Genomic DNA, 21689 nt, shown 5'->3' with positions numbered 1-21689 from the left:
TAAACCAATTAGCGGTTCATTCTTTTTAAACAAAGTTTTAGAGATTAGAAAAACATGAATTAGAGAAACTAATTGAAATAGTTTTACATTTTTCCTTATATATAGATAGAATGAACGGGAAAATTAATTTTAGTAGATAGTGATCGATTACTGGCTATAACAATGATTGTCTTTCTGTTAAGTAGAATATTTTCACTTGTGTTGCAGTTGGAAAAAGATATTTGCAGTTATCCGAAAATGTCTATCGTTCATTAAGCTTACACAGCACTTGAAAGAAAGGGAGTGTATTTAGCTACTGTGCTAGTCGAGCTATGATAGTTTTACTCTAAGCTGTAAGGAGGATTTTCCACGGTGTCGACGTATTGAACACGTACTTTGTAACCCGCGTGTGCTTGCTATTGAACCAAATAAATTAAACGAAAAAAATAGAAGAAGCTAAGTCACACTTAATCAAAGAAAAATAATCTGTTCTGCATACGTATCAGCTGTTGCAGTTTCTCATGCAGCAAAACTGAATACAAGTTTCTACCATTAGCCTGCCAACCCCTTTTTAAGTAACGATAAAAACAAAAATGCATTTAGCTCACTCATTCTGTGTGTAGACTAAAAGAGATTGGAAGTCTGTAAATTGCTGAGATAGAAGTCTAACCCGCATTGAAACATCTGCATTTTCCCCAAGAATCGTACGAAACAACACAACGTACCAGTCCTCTAATATCACTCGCAGGCTTTTATGGCGGAGCCCCCTTGTTTAATTTCAGGATTAAGTTTTTGGAATGGAGATTGACACTCGAATAAAACATGTAAGATGTACTGTTTCGGTATTTCGTACATGATAGAAGTACCCATAGCAACTAAGCAACAAACTCAGAAATCGTCTGGGATCTCGTTGTCGTAAAATCTAAGTAGAGCTTTATTATCACATTAGCCACATTTAGCTCAATTCAATCCGCTAGATCCAATTCGTCAGATATTGACTTCGCGAGGCCTATTTCCACCTACGCTTAAATGTCCATTTGGTAAATTTTGTAAAATTTTGAAAAGCTTAGCACAGCAAATCTAATCTAGAACTGATTACACCTGAAATAGATCTCTCTGTTTTTCTACTCACCGTGATCACCGATAACACTAATGCTAAGTGTTGCCTTTGTTTTCGTAGATTGACAGTTACTAAACCTATAGTCACCTCATTACTTCAGTCGTTAACCCAGTCTCGAAAATAACACTGCCCGTGTATTACAATTAACAGAGTAATGATTAACATAATCAACTTATCAAACAAAACAAAGATGTACGCAAAGATTAGTTCGCAATGATTAACGTCCTTGATCGAAAATGTTAACATTTTTTATGTTAGTCCGATTGAACCGTAAATTCAATATTGTTGTTTACAGATATGTCTCAGCATCTTATTTTTACCTTGTTGAGAGTTAAACACAAAACTAATTGAAAATACCTGCATGGGATACTGCGGAAAATACAGTTCGGTAATTTTATCTTTTTTTTCCAACACTTCTTATCTATACAGTCTTTGGCAGTCCGAATTAGGTATGCACAACAAATAGAGGACACGAATTATATTGGACTTACAAGATGTCGACATAATACAGCAAAAACAAAGGCATTGACTATCGTGTAAGTTCCAAATGCCTTATTGTAGACCTCACGGTTGTTCTTAAACAGAAGCTAACTAGTATGCGTTGAATGTCGTAGATAGACGGATGTAGTTTATAAAACCTTGGCAGACCATGCACTGTATTATTTTTTTTCTTTTGCTCTAATCAATGCGTTTCCGTCGTTGTCTTTATGCTCTGGAATGAGTCGCACTCACACTGCCGGCCGTGGTGGCTTTCAATGGGTAGAGGGCGGGCGGTGAGGGGGCGCGATAAAAAAGCTCACGGTGCCCATATAGGCTGTCGAATTTAAATACCCGATAGATACGACCACGTGCCTGTTGGCAAAGGAGCCCTTGGATATTGCGACTGACCAGCCTATGTCCCTCTGGCTGATATTTTCCGCTAAGCGCGTTTATCAGTAGTGAAGACGTTGTGTATAATTTCAGATATACATCTGTGGTACATTCTGCAGATGGTGACATTTGTGCGTACCTCCAAGTAGCTGTTGTTGTTATAATATTGAAGTTCTGGATAGGATGAGGGCCAAGTAGGTATAGTCGATACTTTTTCAACTTTCTCCATCATTGTGTAGCTTACAGCTTGCTCGTGCTGACTGGGCAGTCACTGCGCGTGATCGTAGGACGCGACGTGTATGGGCGGATGGGCGCACCTCATATTTTCCTGTTGCGCTCTAAAAAGGACAGCAACAACAGCAGTAATAAGGAGAGAAGGCAGCAGCGCACAGCACAAAAATGACCTGAACAGAGACCTTTCGCAGACTGGGTCGCTTAGTAAAGCTTCTCAAAAAATGTCCGTCAGTAACGACGTTACTGCCTAACTGCCAACAGTTGAAGCGTCGTAGCTAGAAAAATTGTTAGTGTCATAGATAACAGCCATCTAGCCAGCTGGCTTGTTCAGGCCGTTACGGTGTTCAGCAGAAATCATGTCAACTACGATCACAGCCATTAACCAGTGTTCGTCTATCGGACGAACCACAAATCGTTGGCGCATAGCAGCTGCGCCTTGAGACCCAGAATCATCTTTGTTCTTCTTTACACGAACGAGTATGCTTTGCATTAGTTCAGCAAACCTAACAGCAGCCGGCAAAAGTCTTACAAGAAAATGTTGTACCATAACACTACCACCCGTAATCATGTATACAATTAATGTCAATTACGTCCTTTTTTGTAGAAAGTAGTATTTCAAACAGCAAGTTGTCCCCGAACAGAATTAATAATACAATAGTAGATCACAAACATTGCCTATATCAATAAAGCAGCACGAAACTTAGGTGGCTTGGGCCCCTTCTGTTTGCTGCAGTAGCATCACTATGTTGTAAAGATTAGCCACTGCTGCATCCTGTGGCAAATATGTATGTTCGTCAGGCATACCCTAGGTCGCGCCCAGATTATTACTATCTATAATTGTGATAATGGTATTACTTTAACGCAGTTGCTAATATGATTTAACGTTCACTGCCGATTGACAAGTTTTACGGACTCCATCCGGGAATTACTAACACAATATCATATCGTAATTACTAGAAAGTACTTTATAATGTTGAACGGCAATATCCAATGCAAAGATCTACCACAGTGATCCTGTCTTCAGCCATACTGGAATACAGCTGCGATAAGGCTTCGTTCTGAATGCCCGCAGCTATCAATGATGTATATGTCTATGCAGAAAAGACTAATTGTTTAGGATCAAGGAAGACAGACGTTTACTGTCAAACTCGAAAATCTGTTGCTCGTATAGGAAAGGCTTATTGTCGCACATCGTATATTGGTTTTTGCACGGCAGTCCAAAATTATAAATACTTCGCGATTAGCCCGCTTCGGCAAAATAAACATGCAGTCTCTTAAATGCAACATCCAAAAAAATTACCCTAAATGACCAACTAAACGACCTCAGAGTAAATTAACAAAGTATTGACCGTATGTTAGCTGGTCTCGTTTTTGAATAGATCGCCTTGTTTGTTGCATCTTTTCATTTAGAAGTCTACTCGAAATGCTCCTAAGTCCGTAAACATTGCATGAACTACTCGATCGGACGCGCAAATTCAGTCCACCTACAACACTGTATATTTGTTATTCGTACATGTCATAGACCAACCTGTTGACCTCTATACACCTAACGCAATAGTCAATTTTCTTAATAACTTCAAGCTCTTAAACACCTCCACCTCTCCTAACTATGTCAAATCTGCTTCTCAACGTTACCATGACGCGAGCTTGTCCGCACATGCTGACAGTCTCGCTCTAGTTTGTTATCGAATTAATCTAGGTTACCAAAAACAATTACACTATGCATATTTCACAGGGACAACCCTATGTAATAGTAGGAACGGAAAAACTTACAAAACAATCATTTGGAATAAAGCAAGTTACTTTCATGGTCATTCTTACAAATGTGTTTTCATGTACACTGTAAATTTACTATGCATATTTGTTTGTAGGCGAGTGATATAGCTGATGCTTGTTCTTTCAGTTGATAATACCATAGCAGCTGCTGCTGCTGCTGCAGATATTGCTTTAAGACTGATGGTCTTGTAGCTACAGACAAAGAATACTCGGCGACCCCTCTGTCTGTCTTCTTTTTCCTTTTTTGCTTTGTGACGTTGTCTTCTATATTTCTGGCGTTCTTGATGTTACTATTATTATTGGCGCTGCTGCTGCTGCTGCTGCTGCTGTTGTTGCTGTTGCTGGTCTCCCCTGTACATCTGATTGCACCATCTGTTAAATAAAAAAAACCATCTATTTAATAGCACATTCGTGACGTATATAGAAATTTCCTGCTTTTTCCCTTAAGATGCCTCTAAACGTCGCCAAAAGTCACTTACGTGCTACCATGCACAGCATCCACGAGTCACACGTTAATACAGACAGCTAATTGAATCTACATGTATTGCTCATCGAATTTCAACCTGTCAAAATTAATCTTGAAAATTTCGGTCCACTCTAAAAATAAATTTGACTCGCTAGTTACTTTATAAATAAAATACTTTATAAGGTATTTTCCTCGAACTGGAATTTTATCAATTATAGAGATCACGACTACTGTTTCTTTCCAACCAACGTTTTTCCTATCGTTATCGATGTAGAATTTATACTAATAGTTAGTTGTGTTTGAAGGAGAACGTAGATGTGATTGATAACAAAATCAAATAATAACCTGTTAATTGTTCACTCTGTAGCCAAAACCTTGTAGTTTGTGTCTGTTTGCTATCTCATGTATCCACCGTTAGCTCGATGCATCGTTGGGGGTGTATGCTGGCCAGCACCCATTCCCTGTGAGCCCCCATTGCTGCTGTGTGTATTGCTGGAGTTGCTATGTTGACCACTGTTACCATGAGAGGCAGCGTTATTTCTATTGCCATTATAATAGCTGCTGCTGCCACTATACGCATTATTATTTTGATGATGCTGGTGCTGCTGCTGCACACTGTTATTCCCATAGTAACCGGACGGGGGCGCCACTGAGGTATGTCCTCCTCGTCGATGAGCGCCTGTTGTGTGGCTGCCTCGTCGACCACTGGCTGTCCCTGTCATGTCAAGGCCGAATCCACGTCCAATAGTTCCAGGCATTGCTCTAAGAAGGATTAGGACAAACATATGCAACTACGTAAGCGGAATAGTGAAGTTAAAACCTCATTTTGCATTAATCATATAACAATACGCTTCCTAGTCTTAAGAACACGAAAAAATTATGATGCCTACGATGAACTACATAATTAGTTAGATGAATACATAATTAGACTCCGTCGTCGGATCAGCAAATGCGCCCAAATGTGTATGATAAATCGCAGACCTTTGCATTGCTTGTGGACTGTTATGATTCCGTTGCTGATTGTTTGAGGGCACTGACACGGGAAGATTGTTTCCATTGCCGGGGCCAAGGATTCTCATACGTGCACGCGCATACTCCTCCTGTGAAGTAATAACCAGCATCCAATTTATTCATTATTAGCATATCGATGTATAATATTATTGCACGCCACATAACTTGAGAACATTCAAATATATATGTTCCTAAGTATATATTTGTAGTTTTACAGAATTTTATTGTGCTGTATTTTTATTACTTCATTATCTGTCGCAAAAAAGAACTATCAACAACGAATATATTAAAGCTGAAATAAACTTACTTGTTGCTAAAAGTTCAATTTTACACTGAGAGCGAATAAACGGAGAAAATGTTTTTTGAAGAAGATGATGCCTTATTTGCAATTATATAAAATGGTATTTCGTTATTAGTTTTTGTTTGTACATACTTGTCTTTGGGCGTAAGTCTTCCCGGTCGGAGGCGTTGGTACAGAGTTGTTATGTTCACCCGATCGGTGGCTGTCTCCGCTTCGTCTGTGTGTGGAGGTGAAGGTGTCCCCCGCAAAACTTCCTCTTTCTCCATTAGCCGTACCCGGAGCAATAGAAACTACCCCAGTTGGCGCCGTTTCTCTACGAAGAATTTTAATTGTAGGTGGCGTTGTTCGAGAAGGCTCCTCTAGCCTCACCTAATAACGAAAATGGGTCAAAAACCTTCCTTCAGTAACAACTATAACCTAACCCCATTATGTTTTACGTATAAAAAACTAATCTAACCATTAATCATCATATATACCCAAAATCACACCGATAAAGTAAAATTTTCTTCAGAAAAATAACTTAATGGATTTGAGATTTTTTAGTCCTTCTGAGATATTTCCACCACTCACATTAATTTTTGTAGGTCCTGATGGTGTTCTCGTTTTCTCGTTCTTCTGATGCTGCTTTTGGTATTCACTGTTTGCATCATTTAGTCGAGTAGTGCCTTTGTCCTTAACACGAAGCTTTTCTAGGGATTTATCTAAAGTCTGCGGAAGAGATGCAAACATCAACAAACGTTCAACAGTTGAGTAATAAATGAGGTAATGCTTGCTGAAATATAACTATCCGTACGATAACATTTGAGTACTTCATTATTTCTTATGCAAAAGTACTCTTGGGTACTCAAGGGTACCTAGCTAATTCTAACAATTTTGTCATTTTTTTTAACCATATATTTAGACACAACACGCAGGATAACAAAGCTATAAAAGAAGGCGGATCAATTATTACTGATCTTACTTGAGGCATGTTCTAAATATCTACTAGACTCATTTCTAGCAAATGTGACTCTAGAAAAGCACTATTTCATTTGTCAGACGAACAAAATTAACTTAGGCATCTGAGGCATCAAAGAACAGGTTTTTTTTCCAAGCTAATATATAATAATATAGCGATACAGTGGATAGTGGATACTTTGATTAGCTGTTAGACAACGACATACAATATTATAAATAGGCCAGTTATTATTACAGGCCAGTTGCACTCTGCTGGCTGGCTGCCCATCCTTCAACGATGGCCGCTACTTTCAAAGAGGAAAATTCAGCAGCCACTTGGTATCAAGTCACTATTAAAGCCTAGTGCATCAAGGTTTAGCTCTAAACTTGCGAAATTAGCCTGCGAAACTCCTGTATACATCATCCGTGTAATTTTACCCCACTATCGATGAGATTCTCCCAGTTGTCTTCGTCCTCCTCATCCTCCTGCAAACCCATCGTCGAATCGGATCCGTCGGGAAGAGCGGATATCGCCACCTCATCGCCATTGGAATCTACTGACATCTGCTGCTGGACTTCCTGTTTTAAACGACTAGACATGTTTAGTATAAATTATCATTCTAAGGAAGGAATAAGGGTCAGATTATGAGATAAACATCAGTGTAGATATTTATCTAACTCACAATCAACATAGTGAGGAAGTGCGTCTAATTGTGTTCATAAATAACCTTTTTCTCATTAGCACTGCTTTCGTTGTAATTTTTGACATCGCCTGAGGTCTGGTCTACGTCATGGTCAGCTTTATCCATACTGTTAATGGTACACAGGGTATTGTTATTGTTGTTGGCATTGTTGTTATTGGTTTGACGGTGATGATTGATGTTGCAGGTTTTAGATGTCGTCATCGATGCCGACGTCGGTCCAGCCACTACTGTTTCATTCGCTGGGGGAGGCAATTCTTTGCGGTTTACGCTATCGTCTTCAACTGCCTCTATGGATGAGGAAGAGGGTGGTGTCAAAGGTAGCACCATTTCAGCTAATACCGATTCGGTAGTTGCTTTTGTTGATGGTTGTGGAGTGTATTGCCGTTGTATATGTCGGCCCTTTCCAGTATTTGTCCCTTTCGCTTTGGGTTTCGTTTTGGCTTTCGCAGTTGTTGCAATGGTCGAAGAGGACACTTCGTTTGTTTTACCGGCTGGTCCCACTATAAGAGCTGAAGAGCTGGTTCCGGCGTCAGGACCACTCTCCATCACGTCTCCAGCAGCGCTACCTATGATTAAAGCTGGTGGCAAGTTTGGGGTAGTAATGGTCAGATCAGGACAATAACAACAAGACAGCTCGCGGACAACAGCTGTTGGCAGGGCACACTCTCAATACCTTACACAATCACAATTAACCGCCCGTTACACGGTGGTACACTCCACTACTTCTTTCACTACCAGCACCAACATTAGCGGCAGTAGCAACGATAACCCGACCTCAAACCGCCGGTCTTTATAGAGACCTCCTGAAAACGAAAGGAAGGAAAGAATACAAAAAAACAGAAAAGTGTATTAAATTACGTGCTTTACGGATCGTCCTATTCAGCTACGTTTCATTCAAATGATTATCATTGACTTTGACGTTAACTAACGTAAACATAAATGGTATACGAGCTATGATGCAGACTAGTGCGGATAGTGAAGTGTGTCTGAGAATTACTGTACAAGTAACTAACTGAATTACTACAAATCCGTTTATCGTAAGCTACTTTATGACATTTTTGGTCGTTCGTCTAAAGTTAAGGTAGTCTAGTACATATGTATGGCATTTGCCAATCGTAACCGGTAATGCATTTAGTACCTGGGACACGGAAGCTGTGTATGGTTGGAACCCAATCCCTAATAAAAATACTTCCGGTCTATAGCCAAGATACTCTCAATGAATTCTTTCACCGCCAGCTCATCTGTGCACAAATTAGTATACAAAAAGGTACCGTACCTATATCATGAGGACGTAGAGACGGAGCATAGGGTACCGATATTGTTAATTTTTAATACTTACTTTCGTTAGCTTCAAAGGCTGGAGCCTAGCTCATGTGGAAGTGTACTTTTTGGCTCAATGAAGCCCCCTGCTGAAGTTGAAGCAATTTACAATAACACCACTGGATGCTGTTAAATATGGTTCTTATTAAAATATGAAATAAAATATAAATATGAATCTTATTAAAACCAAAAAGGTTAAGAGAGAGGTATAGAACTTAATAACGTATTTACTGTTTAAACTTCCAAAGCCACTTTCTAGTTTTCTCTCCCTTCTATTTCACTATCATTTAGGGCTCCATATCGCCTGCTATCATTATATACATCCGAAAACCTTTAATAGTATTAATTTAACCATAATACCCCAGATAGTTATTCCAAAAATTCACATAAGCCATTTTAAATATCCTATGGATTAGCAATCCTTTAGCACTAAGTAAGTTTTGACTGACCCTGTAAATATACTAAGCTCGATCAAATTTGTATATTAGGTTTCATACATTTTATGTCACATTATGTCATTTATGCTGCGGGTATTAGAAATGATCCATAACATTCCTCTTATGTACTCCATTGTGTAGGAAATTAAGATGTATTGGGTAAAAAGGATAGTTTTTCTGTATAAAAATATTTTCACGACGCACATGAAACAAGAGTCAGCTCACATCACCGTAATCCAAAAGAGCTAAGCTCAAAATCCTTTTTAATACATCTATATCTAATAGATTTTTTTTATATTTATGAATATGACATGCACGTATTTTCAAGGTATGATAGAACGTGTTACGTATGCGTGCTATGTTATAAAACAGTACTTGAGAACACAACAGGCAAAGAGTGTACAAAGCATATAATATAGTTGCAGTATCATTACGTATAACTGTGCAATTTTGAACTTGAACCTGGGTATTTAAACACGTTTGCTGATAAATGACGCTTACGAATAACTGATACTCAGAGGAAATAGATTTAGGTTGTCGTAAAAAGGTCAGACGCTACCCCTTACCATTCGGGTGTATTGACATATGGTTCAAGGAATCTTTCATGAGTCGGAATAAAGTGAGCTTTTCCACTAAGCAATGTGAAGGCCCTCAGATGGCTCTACGAGGGCGTTAAAACAACCTGCCCATATTCATAGCAAAAACAATTATACAGTAATTATAGATAACCGCGTTTCTTCACATATCGTATGTGCTTCAAAAATTAGGTAGTTAAATAATTGACGTAATTATCTTCAAAACTGCATTTCTGTGGACAATACGAAGTTTTGGCGATTCCGCTGAACGTTCATCGAGACACCAATCAAATGTCACATAATTGTTGGTTACCAGTAGGTCGTAGTAAAATCCAAACCAAGAATAAATAGATATTGTATGAGCACTAACAGCTGTATCCTGTTGACCAAAACTGTTATTAAGAACATTTATGAAGAAAGTTTAGCAAGGATCCAAAACAAATATTGAATAAAGAACGATATGCTATAGATACTGCCATTCATATTATAACTAGCTCGAAGTTTTAGTAAAGTTACCAAGAACACACACGTCTCGTATCTACTACCTAAAGCTCACCTTGTGAGAACGCGACGGAGTCGCAAAAAACATGCGACGAAGCCACCGAGCGATAAAATATGGGTGATGATACTTAATGGTATTGGGCCCCGATAAACTATCGGAATTGTTGTATGTTTTATCGATGGATAACTAACTCGTTCACTTGAAACAATTTCTCCCCCTACAGAGACAGTATCACCAAACCAAAGGTACCCCGCGATGCAGATGTCTTTACCACCGGGTAGGAAAAGAGGAACGTTGTCGTTAATTAATTTGATGCATGAAGATGCTATTCTATTTGGAGAGCCTTTATATCGAACTACATCAAACAGCACTTGCTGTTACAGCCGAACCACCAGCGAGAAACCACACCAGCAGCAGCCGTAGTAATAGCAGTCGCAATAAATAATAATAATAACAGAAGCAGAAAAAGGGCAAGGGCGGTGGCAGGAGATCTGATTGGCGCTAGTGTCTAGAGGCGGTGTAGTAACAACAACAACAACAGTCGTCCCCGGCGGATCTTGATGGTGGTCGTGGAAAGTAAAGGGGGCACGGATACACAAAGAAAAACCGATAGTACGAAGAATTTCTGATGATAATTATTGCTGGTGCTGCTAAAACTATTCTGCGACTACGATACTATTAGCACTTGATGGGTGCTAACGTTGACGGCAGCTGATAATGACGACGGCGGTGGCGGCAGGAACGATGATGACTTGTTCTCTTCATCCGACCATCACCTAATCACAAGCACACATCACGCTGCACCAAATAGATAACAACAACGGGACACAGACAGATATAGCGGCTTCAATAGATTTAAGTGTCCGAGTGCCGTGCTACAAATAACACTAGCAGCCACGGTAGTACCTACTGCCCCCAGCAGCAGAGGCTGCAGCAAAAGGCACTTCAGGACTTTTGGCAAATGAGCCTACTAACCGATGTAAATATAACGGCAGACGACGTGCCGTTGTCATAGAACGTCGGATTATTGCGCCCACTCACTCACTTTCGTCACCACAATGATGATTACTATTGTCTTTGGTGACGAGCACGCGGTTAGATTGAGCGGGCAAATTTGAAAGAGCATATATATGAAGAGTCTCAATGTATGCCTTGCATTAATTCCGTTGTTGAGCAATCTTTCTTTCATTATTTGATTGATAACTTTACATAAAATAATCGACCTTTTTTTTTTTATCTAATTGCAGCTTATTTTGCATACCGTCTTTCCATATTAAGGACCATTTGTCTTCAAGTCACTATGTCAAGCCTGCGTGAATTTCAATGCACGTATTCCCTATTACAAGCAGTATTAACATTGCTATAGGCATTTAGACCCACTGCGAGGGTCTTAGTATTTAGTGACTTCAGTCTTACAGAAAAATATAAGTCCACTACCAGCAGTTTACCAGCAGTTTTATACATGAATACTGATTAACCTCCCTACATTCGAGCGGACGCTGATTTTTTTAAGGATATTAAATTTGTGTATCTACATACTTGAATAAGATTTATACAATTATTTTTTCTTATAGTTACTAAAAGTAGTGCTCTTCTTCGAAGCCTCATTCAGCACGACGAATAAGCGGTCTAAATTAGTTTCAATAAATGGATTCGCCCTTGAGCTGGATAAGAAGTCAGAAACCATATGCTCATTATTAATATTAGAACTAACACGATTCGTGACTTTCCCCAACTATCATATATGCTTAGAGTTTCAAAAACGTATATCTAACGCTTCATTAAGGTCTCGGTCTCTCTCGCAATGATGTTGCTTCCCCCTACAAGTAGTAACACTTTAGCCGAAATTAGATGTACCATAAGGACTGCACGTGAATTCACCAAGGGTAGCACATGAAAACGCCAAGATTTCCTTAACAACGAAACATGTATGGTAAGACAGTATTTATCGTATGGAAAGGGTGTCTATGAGGCGTACTAAGTGCCAACGTGCCTTACATGAATGAGTGCGAAAAAATCCAGGCTTAAGTTTCATTTGCTTGATGTACTCTAAACTATATATATTCTGAACATACGAAACTTAAAATAGCTCTTCTTGATATACCATGTCTATTACTTTTATTACTCGCAATTTTGCCACGCAGCAACAGTAGCACAGTGATATAGTCAATATGATAATACTAATAACATAATCATCAGTCAGTCACTTCAGTAACATGAGAACACTTAACAGGGCTCCTTCGTTCAGACCACGTGTCAACTCAACTTTCTCTCTCGTCATAATAACAATAATCATGATAAAAAAAAATCATAATAACAACAGCCACGTAAAGGGATGAACCAGCAAATGGTCCAATTATTATGAGCATATATTATTAGTCAACCTCTGTTCGGTTCTCAGTACCCCTTTGAATTCTCCTGCTGATTGAACCTATCGTTTTCACCTGACGTCATTGTCATTATCACCTAACACCCACTTTGTTTCTTTCTTACAGGCTGCTGCTACTGCTCATTATTAGAGTGAATATATCCTCCCTTTTCCCTTATCACTTTCTATCTATCTTCTCTTTTATATATATATATGTATCCATAAATGTACGTATGTGTGAGTATACACATAGCTTGAGATGTATTTGTATAATTACTGTATTATTTGTATCGTATGATCCTGCGCGTCTCTCTTTAGTTAGTAGGTATGGATTTCTGTCCGTTACTGGGCTCCGTTGTTGTTCCTATTAGAATAACTCATTCAATCAATACTATAATCAGTCTGAAATGTGGCTGGACAAAACGCCGAACCGGCCTAAATTAAGCAATTGTTTTACCTATCCGGCTGCTTCTGTCACTTTCGATGATGTGCTACTATAGATATACTGTTATGTTATTATGGTTACTGTATTATATATAGTCATCATCATTTAAGCAATTATCTTTTCTACTATTGCGATCATTTAAATACACAAGACATTTTTCGGTAACTCTGAAGAGTAGCCGTAAGTGCCGTTTCGGATATGCCTCCTTTATAACGACGTCATGTTGTTTTCAAACACATTATTACCAGTCTGTTTTCCATCAACTAAGCTATTCTTTAACGTCATACTTCCCTTTCGTTCAGCAAAAAAGTATGATTCACCCTGATCGTGCATCATTGGTCCAACAAGTCGCCTCGTTTAACCAACAGTAGTCAGTTAGTTGATATAAGGCCGCGCAGCTTTATGATGTCGACCTGTTCCCTCAGTTCACTTAACTTTAGAAACGAACTTGGTGGCATAGATTTAATTGATACTTACATAGAATTCTATATTAAATGTTTAAAACCTATGTGTGAAGCGGCTCGTGTTGTTATCAGTTTGTTGATCCCCGACTCTACTGAGCAGGAGGATAGATTTTTCATTACTACGCTTAACGCAGTTTCTTAAACGAAACACATCCGAATCATACGGGCGGAAACAAGAGCGCCAACTTTAGTCAAAGGGAGTTTCGGGAAATAGAGAAAAGTTCTTTAAAAGACTGAACCCGCTTAGTCCTCCTGTTTAGTCCTCGAGGTTGCGGAATGCTTGCTGCATGTTTTCATGGAGCTCATCAAAGTCCTTAAGAATTTTTTCCTTTGACTCTTCTGTTGGATTTTTGAATTTCATCGACGACAACTGATAAAGAATATCACCCATTGCCTCACGAATTACGTTCCATGTAATGCGGTTCTCTGACTGCTGGGTAGCATCCACGGCGTGACACGCCATATCGTAGAAGCCAAGCATGTTCCGCAGCATGGCCACACTTTTATAGAATGGGCAGTAACGATCGTAGGGTGTATACCCATTTTGCTGCAGGAAATCGTCTTTGATTAGCTTGGCTACCTGGAAGCAATAAAAAAGTACAAAACGTAATTGAAAGTTGGCGTTGAAATAAAATTCGCCAGTACACAAGACTACTAATTTTCCTAATTCTAAGGATGATCATACGAAAATGTTATTTTTATTCGAAAATTCCATTCCTTAAGGTACATAGAATATTTTATATAATCCTTTGAAGCCAAACCCAATATAATAGTCCATCATAAAAGGAACTAAATAGAGCTTTTCCATGGAAAGACGATATTTTCGATATGAGAACCGCGTTTCGTGGTTTTACACTGTGTTAGACTCTACATATCGTACCTCAAGGGTGATCTTCTCACGCTCTCCAAGTGATGCTTTTCCGACAAGCTGGACAATTTCTGAGAGTTCCTCTTCCTCTTGAAGAATGCGCGAGCATTTATTTCGTAGGGCTGTAAATTCGGGGAAATTTTTGTCGTAAAACTCATCTAGAGCGTTTGTGTATTTCGAGTACGAGATTAGCCAGTTGACAGACGGGAAGTGTTTGCGCTGGGCGAGCTTTTTGTCTAAGCCCCAGAACACCTGGACAATTGACAGCGTAGCGGAAGTGACGGGATCCGAAAAGTCACCTAGAATATGAAGAAACAAAAAAAAAATACTAGTCGAATATCCACGCATATGTCCGAGTCACCGTAAAAAAAGCAGCATATAACGATAAGTACGACAGCAATAATATAAAGGATAAAGATAAATTTCACCGATCCTTACCTCCTGGAGGAGAGACGGCTCCGACAATGGTTACCGATCCCTCACGTTCGGGGTTGCCAAGACATTTCACACGACCAGCTCGTTCGTAGAAGGAAGCCAGTCGAGCAGCCAGGTAAGCCGGATAACCTGAATCGGCTGGCATTTCGGCCAAACGACCCGAAATTTCTCGAAGGGCTTCCGCCCAACGTGACGTCGAGTCAGCCATCATAGCTACGTTGAAACCCATATCGCGGAAGTACTCCGACAGTGTGATACCCGTGTAGATAGAGGCTTCTCGAGCAGCTACAGGCATGTTAGAGGTATTTGCAACCAAAGCAGTACGCTGCATAATGGACACTTGCTGGCCATTTACCTCAGTTGTTAGTTCAGGGAAATCACGTAATACCTGGTGAATACAGAGCAAAAGGTACCAACTGATATTTATTACATGCAGCATCTCATTTGACGGAACAGAGTACGTTAGATTGTAATAATGAATAGAAAATAGTTACGAAAAAGTACTTAGACATCGAATAGATAGAGAACTTGTATCTGAGGCTGACTTAGGGCTACCTAGTCGACATTATAATCATACTCACTTCAGACATTTCATTGCCGCGCTCTCCACATCCAACGTAGATGATGGCGTCAGAGTTTGAATACTTTGACAATGACTGCGAGATGACAGTTTTACCACAACCGAAAGCACCGGGAATGGCCGTCGTACCGCCCTGTTAATCGAAACCAAGTTATGTTGACATGATTATCATTACATGAAGAATGCATATTAGTCATCGAATTCTGAAACCATGAAATGAAGGTTTACATGGTGAGTTTATATAGTGGTACGGGCTTCAGAGCTACCTCAGGTTCGAATTACAGCAAGTGCCCTTACAGTAAAATTATAGACAACAACTGAGAGAAGTGTGATGACTGTACTATTGTTTAGAGCCAATGGACGATATCGGTGCTCATCAAAATTACCTGTACACAGGGGAATAAGGCATCCAACACACGTTGTCCAGTAAGTAGTGGATGATTGGCTGCCAGTTTTTCAGCCGTGGGACGGGGTTGACGTACAGGCCAAACCTATTGTAACAGATTGAAAACTAGTAGTCAGAACTGATATGTACCCACAAAAATCCATGATTATTCTAATCACACTTGACGAAGCGTTTTAGTGTCTTTATCATGAAGGTCGACTAGCCAAACGAATAAGCGGGCGTGGAGCGAAGTAAACTACTAGCGTCGTCTTATATGAAAGGTGGCCCAAACGTCTTAGTGGTCAAAAAAATTTTAGGCAGCTAAGAAGTTGGAGTCTTTAGCCAACTGTCTAGAGACTTTTACACACTGTACATATATATACTGAAAGAAAAAAACATGGCAATAATGTAGCAAACCTGCATCATAGTGTATTTTTTCTTCTCTCCATCGAATTCGGTCTCAAGAACAACTTCGTCGACGGTGTAGTTGCCTGGAGCCGCTACAAATGTCACCGTACCCCTACGTAAAATAAAGTTAGTAATTATTAGACGAGGATCACTGCAATATTAATCCCTGTACCAAGCACTAAATTCTCAATAATTTTTGATGGCAGGACACATTATTCGGCGACATTAGTCGATTAATGTCACATATTGGTGGTCAACCCCCATGAACTTCAAAAGCAAAAGATACCGTGAGAACTTTATTACACAGTCTTAATGGTTGATAAATGACGGGTGTGTGCACACTGTGACAGCTTTTAAAGGCCTATTATAGAAGTTTCAAATACACCGCTAGAAAATGAGAGGCTCAAAGTACAAAGATTTGCACACAGTTCTTTAGTTTACAAATGCAAAGATCACAAACCATGGGAAGTTAAATAATAGACCACATTCACTTTCAGCACTTTTCCTCAGAAATTTCTTTAGCAGCTTCTTTTCAAGGTTCAAATATATTTAATTACTATTGATCTACCTCGCCTTGGGATCGAGCATAATTTTGTGGTTAATCAACGAGTTCTCGTTAACGAAGCCAAAAATGTCTCCTCCGGTCATATGAGACCCTATTTTGACGTTCGCAGGAGTGAACTCCCATAGAGTATTTCGCGACAAAGCCGGTACGTTTATACCCTAGAGATTAATTGCACAAACAAGAAACAACAGATAATTGGAAACGTGAAAAAGATAAGCACTATTTTTTTTTATCAATGTCTCGATTATCTATCTAGAGGCTTACTTAAGAAGAAACAAAGTGCTTACAATTTTTTTTTATTTTTGATTAGAAATGTATGCCTATAATGTCCACTCTTATGTGATATATCATGAAGGAGGCTAATATCATGAAAACCCTTACTATCAAATTTAACTGACCTTTGGAATATAAATAGACTGCGTCTTGGAGTTAATTTCCCTGAGAGGTCTCTGAATCCCATCAAAAATGGAGTTCATGATACCCGGGCCAAGTTCAACCGATAGAGGTTTCCGAGTCCGCAATACTGGATCTCCTACTGTGACGCCTGATGTCTCTTCGTATACCTGGATAGTCGCCATACCTGATGTATGACAGAATCCGTTCATGTCATTGAATAAACAAGAAAAGTTTAGGTCACTTGTATGTAGAAGGATTAATAGAAATACTACATTTTAGATTGTCTAACAAACAACCTACTAAATGTAGGCTTCAGTCTATTCATGGTTTTAAACATTGGCTCAAGTTCTAAAGATGTAAAGGAAATATGAATATAGAGAGCGAATTGCGCACCGTTAAGTAATTAATTTAGAGAATTTTTGAATTGGCTCGGTTTACTTAAGAAGAGTGATCAGGGTACAATAAGCAAAATGCAATTGGAAGATTCTTTACATGTCAGCGCATCACTTTTCTTTGAAGAGCTCTAGCGTCTACATGTTTATTTGGTTATTCTAGTTTTATCTGATTTAATAAGAAGAAGCGACAAGACAATGTTTGATATTGACTTGGCGCTTGTTTCTGGGCGTACATTTAGATATTAAAAAAAAAAGAAAAAAAAAAGAAAAACAGAAAAAATACAACAAAAGCTCCATTGTCAGACTAACCTCCTTCGAGCTTAATGATCTCTCCAACCAGCTCGTCATGTCCTACTCGCACCAACTCGTACATGGCGGCGCCCTCCATGTCACGCGCGGTGATTACAGGACCTATTTAAAAAACAATAAGAAAATTTAATTAGTATCAGTTTCTGACTGTATGGTTCATTGATTAGAGAATATAAGAAAAAAGGGCGGTAAGAAACATTTATTATTTTGAAGTGCATCATCTGACTTTTACCTTAAAGGGTTGAAACACTCTTCGACTAGAAAAGGACTTAAATTGCATCAAAATTAATATTTTCTAAAATGTTCTTAATAATGTTAAGGTTCTGTCGATAAAATCGTTTCTACTGTAATTTTTCCACAATGTAACAATAAAATTATTAAATTACCCGAGACAGCGTGGACATATCCATACTCGGACTCCTTGGCGTCCAAAATTTTCGGCAGCGACATCGTGAAGGATCCTCGATACTGAACAAAAATTGAAAAATGTTTTGATTGTATTAGGATAAAGAAAACTATATAATTTACTATAGTGGTTATATAACAAAAAAAACAACATTTGTTTACTTTGAAAGAAAAAATATCAAAGGGCAGAGTTGATTCGTACATGGCGACTACCAGTGCGTGTGTATGTATTTTATACTACCACGAAAACTGAGATATGAGGCAAAATATTAACTCAATAGAAGATTAAAGTTGATAACGGAATACCATTGCCCAGGAGTATTAAAGATGCATGCTTGCGTATAGATTCCCATGTACTTCAGAGCTTGCGATGTGTAATCTTTTGACATCAACAAATCAATACTAGCTCACATCAGCTAGAAGTTACTTCGACTAAATCCGACTCGTTGGAGATCCTGTCGCCATTCGGTCTGCGAAGTTGGATTAGACCGATAAAAGAACCCGCCACCAATCCATTACTTCTGGATCCACTTAGTGACTTATTTGATATAGAGATAGGTTTTTTACTGTTGCATGCGGTAATAATCATGATAATTTATCCTTATAAAGTGTTTTTTACCTCTACGAAAGCTATAATGTTCAATGAAAACTAGTATTTATAATAGTTTGTTTGTCAAAATTGTTCATTCGGTGATGACGCAGTCACTCCCTAGCTTGGACCTGTGTCCTTCTTTATTTCAATTTTTTTCCGCTTAAAAAGCAGTTAGTACACCCTGAGAAGGTGCCACAAGCAGATTTGCGTTACATCCATCAAGCAGAAATATCTCGTGAACTGAGAGGTTCTGCTCAGTATGTGCCATATTTTATGTACCACATTGCGGTATAAAAATAAAGGGCAATTGGAGACTACTTATTTGTACCATCTCACTAAAAGTAAGTTATATAAAATTTGTTTGCTTGCAGGTTAGACTAGGTACACGAAAATTAAACTACCATTAAATTCAATCTGGTTTACTGTTATTATAGGCAATTATTTTCAACTTCTCTGAAATGCTATAATATCCTGAGACAATTATGAGAATTTTAATTATCCGATCATCGAACACGCAAGACAAACGCATTCGGTTGAGACCATTCCTCGGATTTTTTTACCAGATTTAATGCACAAACAAATTGTAATTCTTCAAGGCGTATATCATCAGTTGCTGTTCGTTTTCTGTAGCCATGTTTTCGTCAGAAACATTTTTATGATAACGATTGTGCTCAAAACCGATTTTTGTAATTTTATAGCGGTACGGCATTCATCATTAGAATATCGCGAGACTTGTACGTTCTATTCTGCGGACACTTTTTTGGCCTTTCAACAAACGGATACAATTGACTATATGACAGTTAATGTCAATATTCGAATGAACACAGGGTCGGGTCGTAATGTAGACGTACCTTGGCGACTTCGATGCACTGTTATGGGGGCAGTAGCTCAGTTATGCCACTTTAATAGCTTCTAGTAAGATTGATAGGTGTATACAGACACCTCGCCAAGCAGCCCGTGTTCACGTGAATGCAGATCCTGTGACACCTCCACACCATAGCACTGTCGATCCCGCAGGCTATCATGTGACTCTGACTGGCGCAGATGGCGCTACGATCGTCCGATGAAAGGCGAGGAGGCGGCTGGGTGAGTTAGGCCGCCAGTGCCGCGGCCACCACAGATAGAGTCTGATGTATCTGCCGCTGCTGCCGCAGTTATCGCCAAAACCGCCGCCATCGGTCTACATGCAGAAGAAGCAGTAGCATCAAGATACGTACTCACAGTCAGCACCGTAGCTCATCGTTTACCGCAATATTACAACCAAAGCAACTATTTCTTCTGCTTTGATTACAATAGCCACTGCTAACCCGTATTTGCAGGCTTGCTATAAAAGCCAACGGACAAATCGATACATCGCTAGAGATAGAAGTTCAGTGGTTCTTGTTGGTTTCGTTTTTAAGGCGCGCCAATTTTTGACAACAACAGTAATGACAGGGCAAACGTTCTCAATAGGATTCATAGGTTCAGTTGAATTGGGTTTATCTTGACAGATGATTGATTACAGTTTAGAGCTATGAGTCCCGAAGGATTTCGTTTCGTGCTGAGAAGCAGTCGCCTGAAGTTGTGCCTAATCACTTAAGGACCGGGCGTAAAAACGCAAAGATTTAAAGTTGATTAGAAGAGCTTTGATTTTCAAATCGAGGATGCCAGGCGGGCCATGAGTTGACTTTTCGTAGGCCTTTTTCCTATAAGTGAAGCCAGCAGGTAAACCTCTTATTAATCCTCAGTATATCATCAGCATCTGTCATTCATAATTTCACTGCGCCCTTGCTTCAAATCGACACAGAAAGACGAGCAAGTTACTCGCCTGCGCGTTGACTCACCCCAAAAATAGGGTCGAGACGCACATCCTAGAATATTCTAAAATAATTATAATAGAATCAGATTAAGCAATTCAATTCTTGCAGATATTTGTATTGTCAGATTGAGAATTACGATAAGCAGCAATAATAAAGTTGCAGAACCCGCAAATGTAAGTTATGGAAATTTAAAAAGCTGTGCGCCTTGCACAGCCTGAGCCGATCATTTACATTTTTAAACATTACCAGCTTTTCTTTGTATAGTGGCCAGAAGCAGTGTCTTGAAATGCTCGTTTTTTAAACATTCTTCTAATATACATTTGGCACCTATGACTACATATGCTTCCCATCACAAATACGGTGGTACGTTTGAAAATCTTTCGTCAGAAATGGCTACAATTTGTCGATCGATTAAATCAATGATAAGCATTTGATCATATGAAAATTCGTCTTTTAATTTTATTTTGTATTCTCTAAGAGGGGCGACGTTAAACGCTGAGTATCGTTCGTCTTTTTTTTCTACCCTTGAACTAGTTCTGGCCAGATCATGAACCATAGTTGATGGCCCACTGCACTTAGTTAGCACGATAGCACGGGTTATTTCGTCGTGTTCCACGTACAAGATATAGAACTGTTAGTAAAAACAAAATTTACAGTTCTTTGGATGTAGCCCATTTCGAGCCATCGTCTTCAAGCGTTAACCCTAGATGTCAGGGGTTTGCATAGCGAAAATCAACTTTGAATTGTCTTAACCTCCGAAATAAATACAAATTTGCTCAATTAATATGTTATTTTAATACCAATCATTATTAATTCCAACATTTTAAGTGATTATTAATTGAAACATTTAAAAATATTATTCAAATAAGCCTATTTTTTTTTGTTACCTGACGAAATTGCGTTGTGTAATGTGTGTAAATGTAAATAAAAACTATGTTGTACCCGTACTCGTGTAAGGTTACGGAAAGAAATACTTCTATAAATAAACCTTTAGGAGAAGTTCTTTAATCTAATAATCTTTTTTCTGTTTTAATAGGACCATTT

General features: G+C 38.9%; 2 protein-coding genes across 3 annotated transcripts; both read right to left on the bottom strand.

The window, feature by feature from the left end:
• Nucleotides 1–1466: 1466 nt before the first annotated feature.
• Nucleotides 1467–11207, bottom strand: LOC111254362 (uncharacterized). The gene is made up of 8 exons (XM_022815108.2): nt 10286–11207; nt 7422–8200; nt 7132–7272; nt 6328–6465; nt 5890–6126; nt 5427–5545; nt 4791–5207; nt 1467–4351 (listed from the first exon to the last, which is right to left on the bottom strand). Exons 2-7 carry the CDS (start codon nt 7941–7943, stop codon nt 4841–4843), a joined length of 1524 nt encoding a protein of 507 aa, XP_022670843.1. The 5' UTR covers nt 7944–8200; nt 10286–11207; the 3' UTR covers nt 1467–4351; nt 4791–4840.
• Nucleotides 11208–12323: 1116 nt separating this feature from the next.
• LOC111254335 (V-type proton ATPase catalytic subunit A-like) lies at nt 12324–19898 on the bottom strand. 2 transcript variants are annotated; one of them, XM_086975917.1, is made up of 12 exons: nt 19698–19898; nt 18561–18724; nt 18236–18317; nt 17850–17951; nt 17148–17329; nt 16753–16907; nt 16194–16296; nt 15778–15882; nt 15393–15524; nt 14815–15199; nt 14389–14675; nt 12324–14088 (listed from the first exon to the last, which is right to left on the bottom strand). In XM_086975917.1, exons 2-12 carry the CDS (start codon nt 18561–18563, stop codon nt 13765–13767), a joined length of 1860 nt encoding a protein of 619 aa, XP_086832043.1. In that variant the 5' UTR covers nt 18564–18724; nt 19698–19898; the 3' UTR covers nt 12324–13764. The 2 variants fall into 2 exon arrangements, with proteins under 2 accessions (XP_086832043.1, XP_022670784.1); XM_022815049.2 differs by lacking the exon at nt 18561–18724 and having other exon boundaries at nt 19698–19897.
• Nucleotides 19899–21689: the final 1791 nt, after the last annotated feature.

This window comes from Varroa destructor, unplaced genomic scaffold (assembly GCF_002443255.2).
Source record: "Varroa destructor unplaced genomic scaffold, Vdes_3.0 BEIS01000007.1, whole genome shotgun sequence".
Classification (NCBI taxonomy): domain Eukaryota; kingdom Metazoa; phylum Arthropoda; class Arachnida; order Mesostigmata; family Varroidae; genus Varroa; species Varroa destructor.
The sequence above is the reverse complement of the archived record's forward strand: the minus strand, read 5'-3'. Positions and strand labels throughout refer to the sequence as shown.